This window comes from Ammospiza caudacuta, chromosome 6, assembly GCF_027887145.1.
Source record: "Ammospiza caudacuta isolate bAmmCau1 chromosome 6, bAmmCau1.pri, whole genome shotgun sequence".
NCBI lineage: Eukaryota > Metazoa > Chordata > Aves > Passeriformes > Passerellidae > Ammospiza > Ammospiza caudacuta.
In genome coordinates, this window is record NC_080598.1 from 16,015,221 (window position 1) to 16,038,382 (window position 23,162).

At 37.5% G+C, this 23,162-nt stretch overlaps 1 protein-coding gene across 1 annotated transcript in view; it reads left to right on the forward strand.

The window, feature by feature from the left end:
- Nucleotides 1-23,162, forward strand: part of INSC (INSC spindle orientation adaptor protein) — a 119,584-nt gene that overhangs the window by 31,399 nt on the left and 65,023 nt on the right. The window contains exon 2 of the mRNA XM_058807395.1: nucleotides 1,756-1,849. Within this exon, the coding sequence (XP_058663378.1) occupies nucleotides 1,797-1,849 (53 nt within the window). The 5' untranslated portion in view covers nucleotides 1,756-1,796. The remainder of the gene's footprint in view (nucleotides 1-1,755; nucleotides 1,850-23,162) is intronic.

Consider the following 23,162-nt stretch of genomic DNA (forward strand, 5'->3'; position numbering starts at 1 on the left):
TTGTCAGTTTCCAGTAAATGTGATTGTACACTTGTTTGTATCTTGTAATCTTAAATGTCTTTAAAAAGGGAAAATATTATACTACTGGAAATGAAGATAGCTCATTTATTCACTTTGTTAGTGAAATCTGTATATCATACACTAAATGCTTTAAATTTCCCTCCTCCTGTCCCCCCAAATAAGTTTGTTTTTAAAATCCTAATGTGTCACAGGAGCAGAAGAATATATACTAATATTTTCATGCTTGGGCATATGAACCTCCAGTCAAAACCTATGAAATACCTGCAGTCTTTTTAAACCAGAGCCTTCAGTACCAATTCAACTATTTTTAATGTGGGGATTTTTTGGTGTTGGTTTTGGCTTTTTAAATAGATTCTTCTCCTGTATTTCAATCTTCTACAGTCTATACATCTAAAGAAGGACTAAATTAAATTTGTTATTTCCAGGAAAACCTTGGGGATAGGGAGGAACACAGGATGGCACCATCACCAGAGCAATCTGGAGCTGACAGTGGACAGAGAATGTGAATGTTGGTTGTAATACTTTTATGTGCTCAGGATGTGTTTGTGAGATCTTGGGGAAAAAACAAGGCCATGCATTAGTAATGAGGTCAGTTTGCTAGGAAAGGGAGTGAGGACCACTCTCTGTCAATTAAGAGCAATTTGGGGTGGCAAATATCTTGAATGCTGGCTGACTCAGCTTGCACAATGCAGCCAAATAACCAAATAGCAGAATTTCACAAGCAACTACATCAAAACCACTCTGCTTCAGCTGGTGACACAAACAGTAATTTCCTGTGTAAAGTATTTTCTCTAGGAGTGAGATCCACTGATCCCAAGTTTTTTTTTTTCACATCTAAGAAAGCATAATTTTCCCACTGTTCCTGTATACTTGTCCAAATGAATCCATTTCCTCTTCTTCCTGAGTCATGAATTAGTCTTTTCCTTCAAATATTTTGCCTTAGTTTTCTTTTAGCTATGTGTGTGAGTGAGAATGACTTCACCTTTTTTTGTAGAATAAATCCTCTGTGATTTTTGTTGTGAATGTGCTTTGACCTATAGTAGGTAGTGATGTAATATAAGAGAGGCTAATTAAAGGAAGAGGGAAAGAGGCAGAATCCTTCCTCTTGTGAAAATGAGGAGTCCTTCTTATCCTCTCTTGTTTTTTTCTAGTGCAATAAAGCTTGGATCCATCTCTTGGTCACTAGGTATGAAGGGAAATCATGGAGGAGAAAGATGTGTGCAGCATTTAAAATGTATTAAAAAATGAAATTGTCTTACATGGAGGGGTCAAATACTTCAGTAACTTAGTCATCAAGGATCTTTCTGTAAATGTAGTACTTAACGATCCTGAAATCATATTGCAGAATAGTTAGGGCTGGAAGGGGCCTCACTTGCAATCTTTCACACAATAACATGAAGAATTACTATAACACTCATTAGATTTTCTCTAGCATTCAAGTTAATATAAAATAAATGAGGCTAAATAATACCTCAATACTAACTCACAAATGTTCAACCCAGATGGCTCTGACCTGTGCAGCAGTCCAGGATCTTCAGGAATATGCAAAGCCTACATTGTTTATGCTGTGAAATGTGCTTAATGGCCTCAGGTAACTGCTGGAGTTGTGGAAAAGGAGACTTTTTGTTTGTTTTAATGAGCTCTCTCCACAGGAGAGCAGGAAAATGCCATGCCAGCCTGGGCTGAAGGTGTCTGAGTTTTCCTAGGTTTACTAAATGACTGTTTTCTTTCTAGATTCCAGCTCATGGAGAAGTGCACATGAGAACAGGATAAATATGGCTTTTAAGGGCGAGGACCACTTAGATTCCCTTTCCTTCCCAGTTCAGCGGTAAGTGGTGCACTCCATCATCCACATTTGAGTGATTAAATGGTTCCGAGGCAGCAGCTGCACTTTCCTTTGAGGCTCTGAAGATGCTTAAAGGCTCATTTTTAAACCCAGGTAGTATTCCTATGGAATTTGTAGAATGAATGTGGAAATTTGAGCTCTATTTCTTGAGGCATTTGCAAATTTGTGTACCTGGAGTGTGGTAAATCATGGCAGAGTTTCTGCAACTATCATTGTAGATGGATGGCCATGTTTGCAGTAGCAATGTGACTATACTTACTGGAGTGCTTCTTAGTCATGATGGAAATGACTGGAATCCTCTGGAATCCTCTGCACTTTGTTAAAACTGCTGAAAGCTGTAAATATGAATTTGTTTAGCATGGTTGACTTTGTTCTGCTGTAGGTAAGGTAATGATATGAAGGCTGTGGTATAATGTTTCTGATGTGTGGTACCCTGTTGGGAGTGGAGACATTGATGACTCTGCTGATCAACAGATTTTAAAAATAATCTATCTTTTGGTTGCCATCTTGTAGTTGTCTCTGTGTAGTGTAGTTTTGCTTCTAGCCTAATAGAGTTCCACAAAAAGAAGAAAAATACAATAACCTACAGTCATTATGTGTCACATCTCGCTTTGTTTTGTTTTTGTTTATGGGAGGAAGAAGGGTGAGGTCTGCTGAACCCAGGAGTAAAATGAGAAATAAAAAGGAATTGAGATTCAGTCTTTTCCCTAATCTTCTTCCTTCAGGTCAGACTGCAATTATTTATTGTAAATAAGTTATAATTGTAATTGGCATACTATCTCAAAATACAATGCTTTTCTTCATGGGTAGTTTGATAATTTCTCCACCTTTGCTTACCTCAGTCTTCCAGAAGACACTTTGATATTGCCATTAAACTCAGAGACACTGTAACACATCTAAACATATTCTCTTCTGTAAGAAGCACTGTATAGAGGTAAGCCAAGAACAATGGGGTAGTTATGACTTACAGTTATAGAAAACTAGCTGCAAACAGAGCTGAGGGAACAAGTCCTGGGGGTGGCCAAAGTCTGATCCAGGCTGATGGTGCCAAGACTTTTTTTATGATACATAAATGAGGAAATTAGCTGGAGTCACTCCATGCTAGCAGCATGTGGAGTATGAAAAATGCACTTTAGAGGTAACAACAGCACAGAAAAGCACAGAATTTTATAGACTGGTGGCTTCTAGAAAAGGAAAGTGCCTGTGAGTCAGGTGTGCAGTGTTGAGAGAAGCAAAGCTCTGCCATGTTATGTGAAATATAACAAATACACCCTACAAATACTCTGAACTGTATCTAAGCACAAGAAGGGATTTGGAAAAGTCCCACATAGCAAACATTGTTTTGACAGAACTCAGCAGGGCAATTCTCTATAGAGAAATTTAAAAATAAATAAATAAGTACTCTCCCTCACCTGCAATAAAATATAAAGCTCCTATTTTTTTTTTGTTTCTATTTTGAGAAAGAATATTTTTTTCCCCTACAGATTAGGGTTATTTCAGATAAAATCCCTGTAAATAATGGGCAGACTGAAGTTGTCAGTGGTCAGAAAGGTGAAGGCTCAGGAACGTTGGAACTGAAAATAAGAAAAAGTATTTTTATGCTAAGAATTCAGCGGAAAGAACACAGAATGGACTAGATAAAGTTCAGGAACTGTACAAAATGCTCTTTTTAATTGTTAAAAGAAAAAAAAAACACCCAACATAATAGCTTTTCAAACAAAATGGAATTTTTATGAGATTAAGTAATTATTCTGGGTTAGAGAAAGGAGTGATAAGGCTCCTACAGGGCATTTAAAAGGATTAAGGGAATTTTCAAAATAAAAAGATTCAAATATTTTTAATTCTTTATTTTTTCTGTATCCATGACTAGGATTTATGACTATCTCAGGATTCCAGTTCATGTTCCTACTCTTTGTAAGAGGTGATTGAATTAACTTCTTGGGTCCTGTCACATGGGAAAGGTAGCTCAAATCCAGCTGAGGTAAATCCTGTGTAGGACCACAACCATGTCTTGCTTCATGTTGAGGTCATAATATTTCATAAATAAAAACAGGCAGGACCTTTAGCAAGAATATCTATCTCCATAGGAAAAGTGTACCATAAATATGCAAACAGATTCCAAGTGTCTCCACAGTGGCCACTGGAGTCAACAGTTATTTTGACTGTATATAAGGAATTTAAAACTGGGGGTTTAAACCAAGTCTCTGTGCTTCATGAATTATTGTTTACACACTTTCTTTACATTTTATGGGAAATCACAACTTGTGCTGGAGTGTCTAGAGTACTGAGTCATGGTGTTAATGGTTTTCTAACACACTGTCAGAGCTGCTGTCTCTAATTGACATCTAGATTGCTATGGATACAGTAATTAAAGCTATGCAGTATCCCAGGGCAAAACAAATTATTGTTACAGAAAGTTTTATTTTCTATTTCAGTGAGTTAGGAACTTAAGTTATGATTTTGTCTCTAAGGGGAGAAAGCAATTGGAAATAGATCACTTTTATAAAGGAGTAATTTACTTACTCTCCAAAAGCTGTATTCCCATGTAAAGCACCTTACAGGACCATAAAAATTATCTGTTTTTATCAGTGAAGGCCAGCTCACTATAGCATGTGAATTTTGTGTGTGTTCCTTAGAGATGAACATAACTCCATTTTGAAATAGGTATTTTTAGTGTAGCTATGGAAAATGTCAGTACCCTTTCCTTATCTTTACAAGATATTATAAGGTATTCTGCTGCTTATAAGAGGTAATGAGCTTTAACATTGGCTTTTCCATCTACAATAAAACCTACCTTTCACTTATGCCCCTGCCTTTCATCCTGTGTAATCAAAGTTCATTACCCTGTTTGTTTTCTGTGAGTTTAAATTGTAGTTTACACAGGCTTTTTTGATTGTATACATGGCTTTTTTTTATACTTTCCATATAGCATGGCAAACTAAACTTAAGTCATTCAACTTTAGTCATTCAACTAAAGAGAGGGTACTCAACACCAAAAGTGAAATAAGATGCTCTTTTGGCTTCTGGGATTGTGTTCAGTTCAGGGCTTCAACTGGAGAAATATGGTACAATTAGAATTTGTAAAAAAAGAATAAATGATCACCTTTTATCAAAATTAGGTTAAAAAACCAAACCACAATTGTTATCACCAACTTCCCCTTTTCCCCATAAAAACCTCCGAACCCCATAACAGCAGCAAAGGAAAACAAAAATTAAATTAACAAAACAAACTGAAGAAAAACCTAATCCTGAGTCAGAAATGTGCACTAGCACTTTATTAAGCCAGTTGTGTCTTGGGCTACATCAAAAGAAGGGATGGGGCTTTGAGCAACACAGTTTGGTGGAAGATATCCCTGCCCATGGCCCCTGGGATGGAACCAGATCATCTTTTAAGACCCTTCCAACCCAAACCATTCCATGATTCCATGAATTGATTAAAATAGCTTGCTGGTTTTCAGGTAGCAAACTAAGGCTACTTCCAGAACTCCAGGAGCATCCATGAAGGGCTTAGCACAATGGTTTTTTTTTCACAACTCTGTTCAGTACATTACTGTGTGCCCGGTGGAGATAGAAGAACTACTCAAAGTGATGCAGAAACCTTTATGGAAATAGAAGGACAAATAATTGTCTATATTTGGCATTAGTTGGCATTTAGATAATGTTTGTTGAAAGCTGTGTCTTGAAACAGAAGCAAGAAAGATTCAGGATTTTATACTGCAGGAACTGCATTGAATCTGCTTGTTTTTCTGCCTCATCAGGATTACAAATTTGTAGAACTTCATGGAACATATGGACATATGAGATGCAGAACAGATTGGTCTATAGTCCCAGAAGTGAATATTGTTAAAAAAAAAAAAAAGAAAAGAAAAATGGGGAAAAAAACCCCTTTATAAAGTAAGAGGATTTCTACCTGATCAGGAGCTGAATAATTTCAGGGACCATCACATTGCATTTTGCTTCTACCTTTAGAGTTTATGTGGTCTCTATATAGCTGAAGAGGTATTTTGAGGGGTAAGACATGTGCAGAACCCTTCAGTGTGTTTAAGATTGTGTTCTTATGGGGCTGTTAGGAAAAGAATGGATCCATCCATTGGTCTCTCTCTGCAGAGTGTCTAAAATTTCACAATATATGATTTAGTGCTCTGAATCACAGGCAGTCATGTTTTGTTATCCTGTCATAGAAAGTGAATTCTGACTTAAATAACGTGTTGTTTTTTTGTTTTTTCCCTTGAGCTTGCCAATAATGTCTTACCCCTTGTGTTCTGTAGGTGATTGGAATCTGTAGGTTTTGATGCCATTGTTCTCCTGGCCCTGAATTCTGGGCAGTGAGTTGTTTGGTGGCATGGCAGCTCATTGAAATGTTTGCTGTTTCATTATCTCCCTATTTTCTTAGATATGAATCCCCAACTGAAGGATTTCTAGGGATGGGAGTTCTGTGAATAAACACAAATAAAAGTTGTTCTCTTTTTTTCTCATTTTGGTCTATTTTTTTTAAACCACCTCATTTCTTCTTACCTTTCTATGTCCAGTGTGCATGGCTTCTGTAGTTTGTAGCCACATCTGAGTGCTTGTTTTTCTTCTTTTTTTTTTTTTTTAATAGCACTTCTTTTCATCTTCAATTGTAAGACTGTCCTCTAGTTATAATTAGTCATAAAATCATGTTTAAGTAAAAGTGTTTTATTGTTTTGTCTGATCAGGGATGTCTTCTGTAAGTGCTGAATTTGTCCTATTTCACTACAGTGTTCGCTGCTGATAACTAAGGGTTTGTTCTGTATTTCTGGCTTTTCCCACCTGTGTCTGCAGACTGACCTTCTGTCTAACAAGGACTCCATGAAAAGCAGAAAACAACATTTATATTTCTGGTTTTTGTATTGTACAAGCTACTTGCTGTGCATAGGTCTTGCCCTGTTAATTAGAATCCCACATTCCCTGTGATCAGTTTTATTTGGATTCCATCAGGAGCTTTGTTGTTGTGGCTCCTTGAAAGTTGTCGGATAAAGACTGGAAGAAACTCTAGAAGAAAAAACCTCAAGTTATTTTTAATATAAGAGCTAGAGCAGAAAATTTTCAGAGTTCCAAGTTCAGTGTTCTTACTTGGCTCGATGAATCGCTGCTTTGAGTTTCTAAAAACCATTTGAGAATTGAATGCTTGCTGGGGAATTGAAAATGTGTTTTGAAATACTTCCTTTTGCAATGGGCTGTAGGAAAAGATTACAACAGAAGAAAGGAGGGTGCTTTGCCAATAATGCAATAAAATTACCTTTTGGTGACAAGAAATAAAATCAGTTATTGCATAGCTCAAGGCACTAATGATGCCTCATTTAATGGCCTTGTATTCCTTTCTTTTAATCAGTTTAGCCTACAAGAATTCAGCAAATAATTTTATAGCTTCAGAAGTGGAGTTCACCTTTCTATGAAGTATTTTTGACTTTAGTGATTTATATTGTACCTGTAACCAAACTGAAAGCTGAGTTGTTTGTATGGAGTTTTGATGGTGGTTGTAAAACAGATTTGTGAATCTGTATGGTTCTTCTGGGAAGGATTTTCAGGCATGTTAGCTGACTAAGTCCAAAGGGTGATGTTAGTAAAGCGGCAGCTATTGATTTGCCATCATTTGGAGGCATTCATGAGGAATATGAACTCAACAGATTTTTTCTTTTCCTTTGAATCTATGGGTAAAATATCTCTGTGCCTGTATTCAGGATGTTAAAATGTAGGTCAGCAGTTTAGCTAGCAAGCAGCAAAAAATAATTGCATTTCACTTGTACTTTGGGCATTTTTGGGGTCTGTAAGTCTGCCAGAATTCCAGATATTTCCTAACCTTTTCCTTCCGATAGTTTTATCATTACATCTTTATATTTTGTTATATAATGTTTTGTAGAAATATGTTATACTACTTCCCAGAGCTGTGCTGTAAAATATTGTATGTTTAACTGTAGAATTCACAAGAGAATTTTGGCTTTTAACCTGAAAGAGATTTGAGTTTGTCCACTATAATAATTGTCAAGTTATGGTGACTATAAAATGTGAACAAATTGATGAATTTAAACGATCTGTCTGAGTGGCCTCACTAGACCTTTCCTTCATTAACTTGATATTTCATATTTGTTGCTTGCTGTATGTTGGAAAATACTTTTAAAAGATCAAGGACCATCTTTCATCGTTAAAGACAATTAAGATTTTATTCTGAATCCCTCGTAAGGGTCAGTAACGGTTCATAGCATGGTTTCATAGCATGTGGCACACAAGCACTGTAAAGAGCTCAAGGTAGTGCTGCTGTAGCCTTTATTATGGAAGAAACTCTGCCTATTATTTTGAGAATGCATACTTTGGAAAAGTGGGATTTTATAGAGGAGGCTCCTCCCTTTTTGTGTCTTAGAGAGAAAGCAGTTGCTGTCTGCACAGTAGACATCTTGTGTTCGGGTTGAGGTGTCCATTTCAGAAGTTAATTTTAATGAACCCTCAAATTTTAATGTCTTTGAAATCACAGTGACAGAGCTGTGCCTGAATGCCAGGTTACCTTATCTGCCTTGCATGACTCATAGGTTCTGATTGCATCTTCACAAGAGTTACATGAAATTTTCATTGTGACATAGAGTTAGAGATCCTGCCAGCTTTATAACCTGACTCCCATTGGTTTATGGCATTGGCTCCATGGTTTGTGTTTCTCTGCTTTCACTGATGTTAGTGAAACAAAAAATTTTCAAACAATTCAGATGTTGTTTGTGGTCTTTGTTTACATGAATTCTAATCTTTATCACTGTTATTTTTCTGTAGCACATTTCCGAAGAGATGCTGAGCAGGTTAAACATCTGCCTCCACTCCTGTTGGAGTTTTCTGTTTTCAGAAGACAGACTTGCAGGTTATTTCTGTGTTAAATTAAAAACTTTACCTTGAACAGGGAACCTTTTTTCTGATTTCTTAGTCTAAAAATGTGAATGATGCATTGACAAAAATTCTCTGATTTCCTTTCCTACAAAGTATTTTTATTGCAATTTGATACTTTTCTGCTTTATGTAGGAAGTAGAGGGATTTTTAGAAGTTTAGGATATTTTAAATGCAGTATGAAAATCTCATGGAATTTTTAAAATTGTAAAGTAATTGTATTCATACTGACATGTTAGTAGTTTTAGTCAGAATTTTATTTTATTATTATAATAAATATTATTTAGTCAGAAATTTATTATTTATTATTAATCAGAATATTATTTAGTCAGAATTTTATTTAGTCAGAATTTCATTAAATAAATGAATATTTAGTCAGAATTTATTGCCACTTTCTATTATGATAAGTACTTTATATTTCACTTACCATTAACAGTATTCCTTTTTAGTTCACAGATGGTGTCTCATAAATTCTCTCTCTCAAAAAAAAAGAGGAAAAAAAGGGGTGGGGAAAGTCAAAACCTGAATCTGTTTAATTTTGGTGCAATGCTAAGTGAAGTACATAGGTATCTTGCTTATTTGCCATACATCTTTTGAAAAAACCCTCCTAAAACCCTACTATAACCCCTGTTTTGATTGAGTTGCTATGCAGTCATGTTATGCTTTTACATCATAATATTTCAGCCATGGGTAGCTTCTAGAAATCACAGTCTTGATTTCTGCATTGTCTTTGTGAGCTTCCTGGTGTTAAATAATCCTGAACACCAAGTGTACACTTTCTGAGCCCAATGTATTTGCTGTGGGGAAGGGATGTGCAAAAGGAACCTCTCCTAGCAAAAAAACCATATCAAATTACCCTGGTGGTCTGCTCTTGTCCTGCTCTGAGAATTTGGTCATACAGGGAAGAACTTCCAAGTTGCTGTTTTCAGGATGGCAAAGTTAAGTAGTATTATCTGTAAACAGTGCATTTTACAAGAAAAACACAGAGCTTGCAGTGTCTAATCTTTACCTTCCAAGTCTTTGTGAACTTTGCAAATTATAGTAAAGACTGAGTCTGTGCTTTTCCTTTTACAATATGAAATTATTAGTTGCTTGTTTTGCTGAGACACTTTGACTTTCTATGCAACTATATATATGTCAGATAATGTGAATTTAGTATTCTTGCTGGCATAATATTGGAAAATATGGGATAGTTTGCTTTGGCTTTTCTTTTTGGAAGGGAAGCATATAGGACACCCCCTGTGAACTAAAAGAGAGCATTGTTAATGCTAAGGGAGTTAAAAAGTGTAAATTATTATCATAATAGGTAGACTATGCTGAAATCAAATGGCATGCCATGGAACCGAAAGTTCCATCATTTTCTCTCCTTTTAGCAGTTAGGCCATATTGCTGTTGGTATCACATTGGTAATGTAGCTGGAATTATTCTAGTTAACACTGGAAGAAAATTAAGGATGAAATCCTGTCTTTTTGCTTAGTATATCCAATATATCTTTCCTGTACAACATTCAAGCTGGCTTGAAGCATTTTAGAGACCTTCCCCTTTACTGGGCTAAGACAGGGAAAAAAACCAAGTTGCCCTCTTTAACAGAAATACAACTCTTTATGAAACTTGAAAACAACGGTCAGACTAATGAAGGGATCCTAAAGCTCAAGGACTCAGGTTCACTGAGTTAGTTCTTGACTTATTCTGAGAAAAGATGGTGTTGTGTATGCCTTCAAAAGGGCAGTATGGTTTGTTTAAACTTTGATTTAGCACTAGATACCATTCCCCCTGTTTCTCTCCTGGTTGTAATGCTGACTTATCTTCTTGCCTCAGGCAAACCACTTTACCTTCCCTTGTCTTTGTGTTCCACCTCAGCTAGGGAAACACCAGGAAGTCCTTACTAGCCTATCTCCATATATTTTTATTTCAGTGGTTCTTACACAGCACTATGTTATGGGCTTGTGTGCCTTGCTCTGCGTGTGTGCAGCATCCTTCTGAATTGTGGCAGGTGGGAAATGTTGAATATTACCTAGAAACTGCTTCCAGTAAATGCAAAGAATATGTTTCTGTTCACAAAACCCAGCTTGTTCTTTCCGTATGTTACATTTTGTCATCATTTTCACAGTGGTGAGTTCATTAAAATCTCTTTACAACCATGGCCATAACAGGGACTGATGAATAAGTACCTGTACCTTAGTATTTCTGAGGTGTTTTTCCACAATTAATTTTTTAAAAATTAATTCCCTCATTAAAGATATTTCAATGGTTTAACTATGACTTGTCTTTTCAGCTGTTTAGGATAAATACTAGTACCATACTGTGTTAAATACAGTATTTTTCTCTTCAGTTTATGTTTCCTGGGAATTTCTTCCTTATTTAATTGCCTGGTCTCTCTTAATCTGCTTCACTGTTGCCTGGGGATGGTTGGGAGGATCTTGTAATCAGTTGTTCAGTAGCCTGTAAAGAGCAAATTTAAAAAAGCTATAAGGACAAGGTTTCAACTTTATAAATATTTTTCTTTGTTGTTTTCCCTTTTTGACAAATAATATAATGATCTTAAAAAATGTGCTGGTTGGTGTGACCCCATTTCTGGTCTCATTAAATTGGCTCATGTCTGTTAGAGGTTGGGTTTATGAGCTCATATTAACCCTGAGGGATTTGGAGTGCAAACAGGAATTTAATATTAAGCTTAAGTGTGGTTGTTAACAATTCCAGTTGTTTTGTTTTGCTTCTCACAGTATTTCAGAGAATGTGGTAATGTGAAAATATATATACACACACATAAACATACATATTGTTTTATTTAGGGAAATATACATAAAGGACTCTATGTAATATTTTTCTTATTTCTAAAGAAACCACTTTTAATTGTCTTGCGTATGTAAATTATGCTTCAGGTATTTGAGTATTGCATTTTGCTGATTGTTGATACTTTATTGTTGAATTTGGTCCTGGAATTATAGAAAACTTTTGGTCCAATATAGAAAATTTGGTCCAATTTGGAAGTTTAGAAAAAGTCTACATCAAGAATATAATATTCTCTTCAGCTAAGGTTATGGAAATATTTTTTCAATACCTTAAATGTCAGCAGCACTGGTGTCAGGATAAAGATTAAACAAGAGCAAACCAGGGAAAAGCTGAGAAAATTATCAGACGAAAAATGGGAGAACTAGGCAATGGTATCCAAGTAACTGAGGCTGTTCAATGGATGACATGATCAGTGAAAGCAAGCTTTTGGGAAGTGCTATAGAGCAAAAAATATCTTGTTCAGTATCAGCTGTGCACGAATCAGTGGTTTAACGTATTATGTGTTATACAACTTAACTCTGGGATAACTGTGGTAGTGGGAACAGATGAAAGTAAAGGGCAGGCAAATACTCTAATTTGAAAGCAGTGAAATCCACTAATGATGTGTATTCAGGTTGTTAACCTTGCTTGCCAGGATCCTAGAGTGAGGGAGCCTTAATTTGTTTGCAGGCTGACTTGAATTCTGGGCCAGAGATTCCTATGCTTTGCGCCATTGATGCAAAATGACTCTTTTTACTTTATTTTTGAAACTTTTAAAGTTTAAATTCCAAGTTTGAAATTGAATTCACTGCTGTATTTTAAGCTAATATTTCAAGCATAAAATCTGCTATGCTGGCCTGTCTTTGAGGCTTAGAGGAAGTGGCCTTCTGAATATTACAAGTGTCCAGTCTGCAGCAGTGAAGAGTCCTTTATTCAAAGGTGTTTGAGTTGGTTTCTCAATCTTGAGACTATTACGAAGGTCCTCAGACTTCTAGATTTCAAGTAACAATCCTTTACAACTACTATTGTTTAACACTTCCTTATAGTCCAGAGCACCCAGTGGGAAGCCAGGAGGGAGAATTATGGAAGAGCCATATGTCTGCATAATTTTAATTTTATGTTGTTTTGGCAGACACTTCTCTCAATAGTGGTTCAGGCACAAAGCTAATCTTTTTCCATCTCATTTAGAAGCAAACAAACTTTTCTCAAGCCTGTCTTGCTGTGGCACAGTCCCCATGTGAAGGCATGAGGGCTGTGTTTATGTCGTGAATCAGGAAGGGAACACTCCTGGCTTAGTCTAACCCATTATTGCTCTTGGCTAAAGTGTCAGGAGCAACCTGGAAAGCAATCAGCTGTTACTGCCAGAGGAAAAAAAAGATATTTTGTCCTGCTGTAAAGGGCTGGAATTGTACTGGACATTCTCTAACTGCTGGATGAGGGGTTGATCTCAGTAACTTTGAAAATGTATTTTTTTCCCTTGGTAAAATCTGCAAATGGTCCAACTGACCGAACTGCTGCACAGCTGCTCTGCTGTGAAAGAGGAGGTATTTTAAAGTACACATTGGTCCCAGCATTGTTCTACTGCAATTCTGCTTGCTGCAAATGCAAGGTGCTCAGTCAATGCTTAAATTGAAGATTTTTTTACTACTTAAGTTAACAGCTTGATATCAATTTAAATACCTCAACACATTGCACAACAATCTTGATGGATTTTCCAGCGTCGAAGAAGTGATACCGCTCTTTGCTTGCCAATTAAATTTCAGTGTGTGTATGTATGTATTTGTGGAAGAAACAGGGAAGCTTTTTGGACAGTTCTGATGTCTTTTAAATTAAAATTTAGGTCAGCATTTGTCTATCCTTTTTAATTTACACAGAATAGGGATGTATATGACATACATTAATATACTAGTTAAAGTGCAAAAGCACAGAGAACTTGATTTCAGCTTACTCTTCTAGCAAACTTGTGCAGGGTTTTTGTGTTTCCAGAAAGAAGCCTAAAAGTACATTTGGAAGAAGTAAAATGGGCTCCATACATTTCAGAAACTTATGGCCTTTCTCTGTGTTTTGTTTACCTCTGTCTTTTGTTGACATTTGTCCAATGATCCATCCTCTATGAGGAGTGTAACTTATTTTTTACATATAACCGTCTTTCTCTCCCCATTGTGTCTCATGAAATGTTTCAGCATTATAGCTCTTTCCACTTTGTATACACCATGCTTTTGACAATGACACTTGAGATTAGATTTTCTTAGAATTGCCTACAAGGACAGGTTGCCAAGAAAACCAAAGCTATGGGGAAGGTTGTGCCCTTGTTGGAATCACAGAATGGCTTGAATTCGAAGGGACCTTTAAAGATTATCAAGTTCCAATCCCCTGAACAGGGACATGTTCCACTAGGCCAGATTGCTCAAGGATTCATCCAGCCTGGCTCTGAACATTGCCAGGGATGGGGCATCCCTTCCTTGGGCAACCTGTGCCAGTGCCTCACCACCCTCACAGTAAAGAATTATCTCTTCTAATATCTAATCTAAAACTCTCTTTCAGTTTGAAGCCATTCCCCTTATCCTGTCATGCTCTTGTAAATAGTCTCTCCATCTTTCTCGTGGGTTCCCTTTAGGCATTGGAAGTCCACAAATAGGTCACACAGCTTTGAGTGTTGCATCACTTTTTGGACCCCTCTTCAGTACTTCATTTGGATCCCCCTTTATGTGTACTTGCGCTTGGACCTGTGCTGGTGTTGTAAAATAATGCTTACATGGAGGCCCTGTATGAAGGCCAGGCAAAGCCACCTTTTGTACTTTTCACATGTCTCTACCTGTTTCATACTCTGAAGAAATGCCTTTGGCAAATTTGATCACCTCAGCATAAAATGAATCAGGAAAGAGGAAATTGATATGATGGAACATGCATAATATTTCACAAATGTGATACAGGAACTGTACCTGCTTCCTGCAGGTATATTAACCTTTGTTTTATTTGAACCCATAAAGAGCCTCCAATCACTCTTGCCCCCAGAGTAAAACAGTGCTACTTCTCAACTTAGGTCCTTAAGTAATCTATAACTAGAAGTGAGTTTAGTTTTATATGTCAAAGAGCATCAGTGGTGAAAACAGCCCATTAACAGCTCTGTGTACATCCCTGCAGCTCGTTAGGACAGAGTTTTCTACTCCAGATAAATTTGGTGCAGATGAGCTTATTTACTACAGTTATATAAGAGAAGATATGTTAGGATTTCAGGCATTCTTTTATGTCAGAAATAGTAAAACTTTTTGCTAATAGGCAGCAAAATGCTGCTGGTATTTGCCTTATCTCCAAGCTTTTTTCTCTGGTTGTTTGGAAGTTGAAAGCTCAGAATGCTGTCACTGTTAGGCACCTGTGCAAGGGGTGACCAAGTGGTTCACTGACCCACGTGCAAAAAAGTTATGAAAGGACATCCTGGCCAATGGTAGAGTGACACAGAGATTATTCAGCATGACTTAGAGCTTTCTTTTGGGAAACTCTTCTTTAGTTTTCAGGAAATACAAAGTCAGAAAGTTGAATGAATTTTGTATGCCTCTGCAAGGAGATTATTTCTCATCAGCTTAGGTCTCCAAATTAAGTAAAATGGAAATAGGGTTTCTAGGATTGGTTTTCAAGGTATTACATTTGTTTTTCCCAAAGCTGAAGCTGCAGAACAAATTAAATGGAGTTCTGTGTACAGTTGGCTGAGAAATTGTTCTTCTGTTCAAGTAGTTGTGAATGTATTTGTTTTACCTCTGCATAAAGATGTTTCTTGTTCCACTTAATAATTTGAAAACAGCAGAGGAATATCTTCTGATGAAAGCTTCTATCTGTCAAATATCCCTCAAAGTGGGGACTTGAGCACCAGTTCATTATAAATGCCTTACTATTTTCCTGGATAAATATGTATATGTGGATTGATAGGCAAATTGTTCCAGCTGAATTTATGGCATGAGACAAATGTTTGAACAGCAAATATCTAGCGTATTTCAAATGAAATATGAAGTTAAAATATGTTAAAAACACAACTTAATGATCTGAATGAGGATATATATGGACAGATATTAACCCCCAGGTATACACATGTGCATATATGTGCTCCCTTAATTAGAACTACAAATTATGTCTGATAAATAAAAACTGATCTGATTTAAAAAAACCCTAACAAATGGGGAGAATGGGATAGGGAAAGAATGAAGCAATAAAATAGCTCAGAAAACAGCCAGCCACTTATAGATCTGATGTATTAAACAGCATTTTGGTATGTCATTTGTAGTCTCATGGACCTGGCAGTTACTTTTTTCTGTGAAGTATTGTGACATTTGATTTCAACTATATGTGTATGGAGACAAATAACATAATGGCTTCATTTGCATGTGCCCTGTCATGGTTTCACTCCTGCTCTCACTAGCTATCATTCCAGGCAGCTGTGAAGTGCAGGAAAATCTAGTTTCAATAAGGTTATGCTTGGTGCAAAATCCAACCATATATTTAACAGTTCAAGGGTGCTGCAGTACCAAGGTGATATTTCATGAATAGAGAAAGAGGATAGTCTCATCCCTCTCCATTTTCATGGAACCAATGACACTTTTATCAGTATTGCTCTTCAAAACCTCACCATGAGACTTTGACCTGAGTAGTGCAGTCTGGAATATCTCAAGCCCTCAAAACTTCCAAGTTCAGGTCAGATGTCTGTGGGGTTGCAGGGCTGTGAAAAAAGGTGGGAAGGGAAAAACCTAAGCACACAACTTTGGTTGTCAGTGCACATCTGACAAAACACAGGCAGAAGTTATTTAATGATGTTTTTACTGATCCAGTAGAAGTAACTTTGCAGCATGTAGCATTGATTCCCCTCCACCTCTGCATCCTACACAGAGAATTCAATGTAACTTTAAAGTGTGAAATTGTGCTGAACTGCTCTTGTTTTGTTTATGCTTTCTTTATATCTTTCAATGCATGTTTTTTGATCAGCCTTAAATTAAGTTCATTAGTATTTGTTTTCTGCTCTCCACTGGAAATGGGTGGTGCTTGCCTTCAGTACGCAGCAGTAGTGAGAGGCAGGAAATCAGAGACATTATCTGGTTTGGTTTGAGGAACAGAGATACCAATCAGAGTCTTTTGAAGAAGTGTGTCTATTCAAATTATTAATTTCTGCAGTATATTGAAGAGTAATGATTAATCTTTCCCCAGGTAGGAATTAAATGATTGGATCTTGTCTCCTGAATTCAGAAGGAAGGTTCAGCTGCTTTTCTTTTAGTTCAGTCTAAGAATGAATTCAGTGAAATAAAAATTTTGGGGGAAAGGGACACTAGGGAAGGAAACTGCATTTTCATCCAAGTTAGAGATGGCCCAAAATACACAGTGTTAAGCCTGTAAGATGTTTTAAATTTAGTATTTGGCTTTCAGGGCATTGTTTGAGTCCTTCCAGGAGCAGGTGTCAGGTGAGAAGTGGAATCTAAATTACACATCTTTTTGCTTGCAAACAATGTGCCAAGTTAGTGCTGAGATTGCTGCCTGAATTTTTTGTATTAGTGGCAGCTACAGGAAAGTACATCTTGCTTGGGAATTGAAGCTTGAAAAGCTGCTGAGCAGGTGCTTTGAAAATTTTATGAAGTGATGAAAAGCCTTTAATAAAGTTAAATTGATTTATCCTAGTACTCTGGATAACAGTAGAACATAGAAATCACGTAGAAAACTGGATCTGTTTTATTTGCTTCCCTGTACAGGGAAGTCAGTTATCTTATTTTCTGTTCACATGATGGCAGCAGAAGATTTTTAGTCAGACAGACACAGAACTTTTTCTTTCCCATGAAGACCTTACTCTCATAATACAGGCTGCAAAAGGGAAACTAAAAGAATATTCAGTGAATAAGTAACTATTTTGAGTGTGTTTCACATATGTATTTTCTGTTTGTGTGGAAATTCTGTTATCTCACAGTAATTTGTATGAAATAAATTCCTTTAGCTAAAGCTGATGACAATTACAGACTTAATATGATGCAATATTTCCTTGCTTCCATTTCTGATATATTTTCAAATCTGATTTTCTTGATGTGCTGTGAGGTGCCATAATGAACTATAAAAGGACAAAAACCTAGTTCCACTCATCCTTTAATTGTTTGTTTGTTTTTTTTTTTAATGCAAAAGACTGTACTGCTATAAAACATCCATTTATTCATATTTGGTGCCAGAGGCCAATTCATTGAACCTGGGATGTAATATTGCAAAACAATGGTGTTCACTACACTTCTGTGCTCTGTTAGCTGTCTTCCAGGTTCTTTGATGGCCACTAAGCATTTATTACTGCTAAATAAATAATTAAGGAGGGATAATTGGCTTATTTTTGTGGAATGATACCAGAATGATGTGCCTTTTTTTTTTTGGGAAAACATCATTTTCTGTTTTTAATGCACTGCAGAATCTGGAGTCTGCATGCCCTTATGAATCATGGCTAGTTAGCTCATTTGTGCCAGAAATTCACTGACAGCGATCCAAACCCTCCTCTTGCTAAATGAAGAGGAATAAATAGATATTCTGTTTCATTCTACTCATTAAGAAGGGGGAAAAAGAAGGAATCCTTATTCTATCTTTTCGCTGGGTCTGTGTAAAAGCCACTCGGTTCTATCCTCAGGGGTTTGTAGTTCTTTTCACTTGCTCCCTTGTGAAGGTGGAGATTGACACCTGGGCAATGTCAGCCAGATCTGCTCCCTCCCTTGCTCCTCTTTTACACCTGATGTTCTGAGTTGCTGTGAACAGCAGTGAGGTGAAAAGTCCTCACTAATGAATTATTTCCCAGGAAGGAGCAATCCGTGGGATTCCTAACCCACTCATCTTTACTTCTGCCAGGAAACCAGGCTGTGTTTGTTTCTTCACCTCATTCAGTCTTGTGAAGGACCCTCCTGAACTCTTGTCTATTTCAGGTCTTGGAATCCAATTGCTTTGGATTTTATATTTTAATGAGAGTGTTCCGGTTCAGGCATTCTTCACACTTCAGCTGTTGTCCATCCTTGAAAAGCAGCTCTACAGTAGTAAAAATAACCATTCATTTCCTTTTTGCTTTACATATTTGGCCCTCAGAACTCTTCTCAGGATTGCTTGGAAAAATTTTATTTTTTTGCCTTTCTCCACTATTGTGTTACAGTAGCGTCTGAAAGCTTCAATCAAGATGAGAACACTGTGTGCAATGCTCAGTGCAAAACCAAGGAAGTATCACTTAGGCTAAGCAAAGAAGAGAGTTTAGCAGGAGAGAAAGATGGCAGGAAGTAATAAAATTTCTCAGAATATTAGTAGGAAAGCCAAGAGTGGAGCTCAGCTTTTGAAATTTCTGCTTGAATGTATCCATTAGATTGGTCTTTTGCTCTGAGTAACATTATCATGCCTGGAAAACCACACAAGTTTTAAAAAATTCAGCAAATAAAAGTCTGGCTGTGCACAGCAGCCCATCAAGTCTGTATAGATAAGAATATTGCATTGCACTTTCTGATATGAAATTAAGCACAAAGCTTACAACTCAGAAAATGTTGAGAAGGGCTTATTATGCTACCGAACCTTGTGGTCAGTCTAGACCCATGGAAAAAAGGGATTTGCCTGGGTACCTCTGTCTGTTGGGTGGTGGTTCTTGCACCATTCTGGCCATCTTGGTACAATGATGGTATTTGTTCTGGAAAAGTGAATTCTGTGAAGAGCACTGCTTATGGAATGGAAGTGCTTATGGAAATGAAAGTTGGAAATAATCCCATTAAACATCTTTTGTTTAAACAGATGTACAATCTACACCATGCCTGGGCAGTGTTTCCTTGGATCCCACAGTGCACCCTCCACGCCCTGGAATTTCACAGCAATTCACTATGCATTCAAATGTCCATTAACATATTCAAGGAGTGAAATCCTCTTTTAACTGCTAAGGGTAGGAAAATCTCTTGATACCAGTGAAGAAATTATTTCCTAAAATCCCTTCCTAAAATTGTATGGTCTTGAGATTTAATGTTTGGATAGGAATGTTTGCCATCATTGTTTAAGTCATCAGCTTTAAACATAAGTAAGCTTTTTTATTATTTACTCTTATCTTTCTTGCCAGCATTGGATGCCAATAGAAAACTTCATTCTAAACAAAAAACTGTCTGCATTATTGCTGGAGGAAATAGCGCTAAACTACTTTTTCCTGCTTTCCAGTCAAAATATCTATAGCCTCTTTCTGAACCATCTTCCTCTAAGTTCTCACGCATTTAGGATAGTAAAGTTGTGTTGCACATGCATAGTATTGTTTAGCAAACATGGTTTCTATTTCTGTGGTGTTTGGTTTGGCTTGTAATAGCAATGCACAATGCAAGGAAAATGCCAGAGTCGAAAGTTGAAATGAAGTTGTTTGGTTGCAAGCAAACAATTCTGATAAGTTATTCCTTTGCTTTAATCTGTTTTATTTTATTAACGAAACCCTAAGATTTATACCAATTGATACAAAAAAGAGGAAATTCTTAATACATTAAAGCACCAAGTTTTTGTTAGTGGACTGAAGTAATTTGAAAGGTAATGGAACCAGTCTCCTTGTAACTACAGATTTGCTAGAATTCTGTCCATGTGGTTGTGAATTCCCCTATTTAGCACAAAGAGTGTTGTCAGGGAAGGCCACTCCTTTCCATGCTTTCCCCAGGAATACTGTGTCAGTCTCTCCTTTTCCACTGTGCTGAAAAGTGACTTCCTGCAAGTGTTAGCCCAAAGCTTGAACGACATGATGGTAGCCAAGAAAAGGACTTTGCATATCCACTGTTGGATCTTTGTATCCAGTGCCAATGCAGGTTTTGCCACAGCCTCCTGCCCGCCTTCCAGGTTTGCACTTTCTTTCTTCAAATGTGAGGACAGCAGCTGAAGGCTCTCCTCCTGCTCCTTCAACTCCTGAAGGATTTCTTCCATTCCTTCCTTCTCACAAACAGTTCCCTTCCCTTCAGAGGAGAAGAGCAGCTGGTTGATGTCAACAGCTAACATCAGCAAAAGGAGTACCCAGAAGATTGCCATGGAAGATCTTTCCTTGGAAGAGAAAGAAAGGTGGAATAAGCCAAGATTCCGATTCTCAAGAAGAAAAAGAAGCTTCACACTGGAATAAAAGCTTTTGTGTTCTTTCTAGCCCTGAAAAAGGCTGCAGGCCAGAGGAGCTCCTCAGTGCATGTCTCTTGCTGCAGGTTCCAAACTCAGCTCCCAAAAAGGCTCCATCAGCACAAGAGGAGGGGCAAGGTGAGGAAGGTGTGGCACACAGGGAGGCAAAACAGAAATGGCCATGTTTGAGGAGAGACAAGTCCAGAGTGTTGAAATGAAAGAGGAAACAAAGTCCCCCAAGTGGCAGGAGGAGGAGAAGTGGGGCCTGACAAGCTGGTGCAGGCCTGTGAGGGAGACATTCCCCAGCTGCTCTGCCAGGGGGACTCAGGACAGGCTGGATACAGCAGAGCCCTCAGCTGGGAGGCAAGGAGCGATGAAGGTGAAGGAGCTGCTGCTACAGAGCTCTGTCTGACACACTGTCACTTGTTCACATGAGTTTTAAATCTCAAGAGAGAGAGTTTGTCAGGTTCTGCCTCTGTTACTGAAGGCCTAGAGACGTTGGCATGACCTTGTCTGAACCTGCAGTGCTGGTGGGAGCTCACTTACCAGCAGGCACCTCTGAGCAGTGGGTGCAGGTACTTCTGAACAGTGGGTGCAGCTCACTTACCAGCAGGTGCCTCTGAACAGTGGGTGCAGCTGCTTTTGTTGCCTTGGAGACATTCCTGAAGTGCTTGAGTTCCAGGGTCATGGAATCCTGGAGTTGCTCAGTACTGGAATCCTAGAGAACCACAGATTCTGGGGTTGATCTTTTTACTTTCACAGAATTCCCAGAATGACTAGGTTGGACGAGACCTTAAAGATCGAGTCCAACCCATGCCCTAGCCCCTTAAATAAAACATGGCACTGAGTACCACATCCAGGCTTTTTTTAACACATCGAGGGATGGTGACTCCAGCACCTCCTTTGAGATGATGCTAAGCTGCCAGGTTCTCCAGAGCATTCTCCATTAATTTCATTTTCAGTCAGTTGCTTGTCTCTAGTCAATTCCAATGTGGGATTATGTTGTTCTTAAAATTCTTTGCCCTTGGGGAATTTACTATAAGCATTGTCAAAAGAATCATGAGTGCTACACCCCCAAGTCTCATCCAAAGTCCACTGAAGACAGAGGAGGAATTTAATTTCAGTTTTAAGGAATGTTGGCACTACATTTCTTAATTTTCACACTTGCTGCTTAAGTTGCAATCCTCAGGTATCCATGATTATCACCCAGAAGCCAATACCCTATTACATTTCAGCTGTTCCACAGAAATATGCTTTATAGCAAGGTGGCTCAGAATTTTCAATTGAAAAATACTGGAATATATTGTGAAAACATTTTTGCCTGAAATATTTTATGATAAAGTACAATGCCATCACAGGCAAAGCATGGTTGAAAAAGTGATAGTATAGCCGGAGTCTTTACTGCTTCAAGAGGTGGCTTGCAATGGAGATACTGTGTGAGTTTGGCTTTTCCTGTTGGTTGTAATTATTGAACTTGCTTTGATTGCATTTAAATCTTCAGTTAGCCTGGCTTTCGTAGGTTCAACACCTGCACAAGGGAAAATGAAAGCATCCAGGAACACTAACCACCTAGTTTTGACTCTGCAATGTTAATGGAAAGAGAAGGGAATGCATGAGATAGAAGCAAAACAGAATATACAAGAGGCAGGAAAATTACTCTATTTAAGCTGCTGAACTTACTGAAAAAATTTGGTAGTGACTCCAAGTGTAAAATAGCAACATAAAATGTTTCTGTCTAAGAAGTGAGAAAGGGTGGAATAAGATTTAATTGGAAAGCAAAATGAAGACCTTCTACTAAGGAGTAGTTGAAGGTTTGGAATAAAACAGGAAATGAGTTGCCAATGCATGGACCTGCCAAAGATGCACAATAATGAATAATCTATCATTCTCTAGGGCAAACAAAATTAATTTGTCCCCTGCCCTCTGAACAAAGGAACTTCAGTGATTCCATATATGATTTTTACTATTAAGTACATAAAACTAGTGATTAGACAAAGGGGTAATGACAAAGGGGACTTTTGAAAGTACACAATTAGAAGTGAACTTGAAGTATTGAAGAAAAGGGGGCAGTAATTGAAATATCAATATTATGCATTTGGGGGTTGGGGACAAGAAAGTCTGCAACAACCTGTAGTTTATTCTATGGAAAAAAAAATAGGAGGAGAACCTATGTATGCTGGCTGATTGAGATGAGAGTGACTGGCTTTGCCAGTAAGATGTGGTGGTGAAAGCAGGAGGCTCACTCCTAGGCTGTGTGAAATGAGATTTCTAGTGGAGATAAGGTCATACTAATATCACTCAAAATTACTGTTAGACTTTGTTTTCTATCAAGCAGATATCAAGTCTTTCAGTAAAAAAATAATTTTACAGGAACTACAAATTTATTCAAAGCAGGGGTCTGGAAAGGACATAGTTTCATAAAAGGAATCTGAAGAATTTTGCTTGTCAAGTGTTGCAAATTAGAAGCTGGGAACATGTGTTTGCTTTCTAGAAATGCATTCAAAGATAAAATCTTGTTTAAAAGGAAAGATGAAACCAAATGGAAATG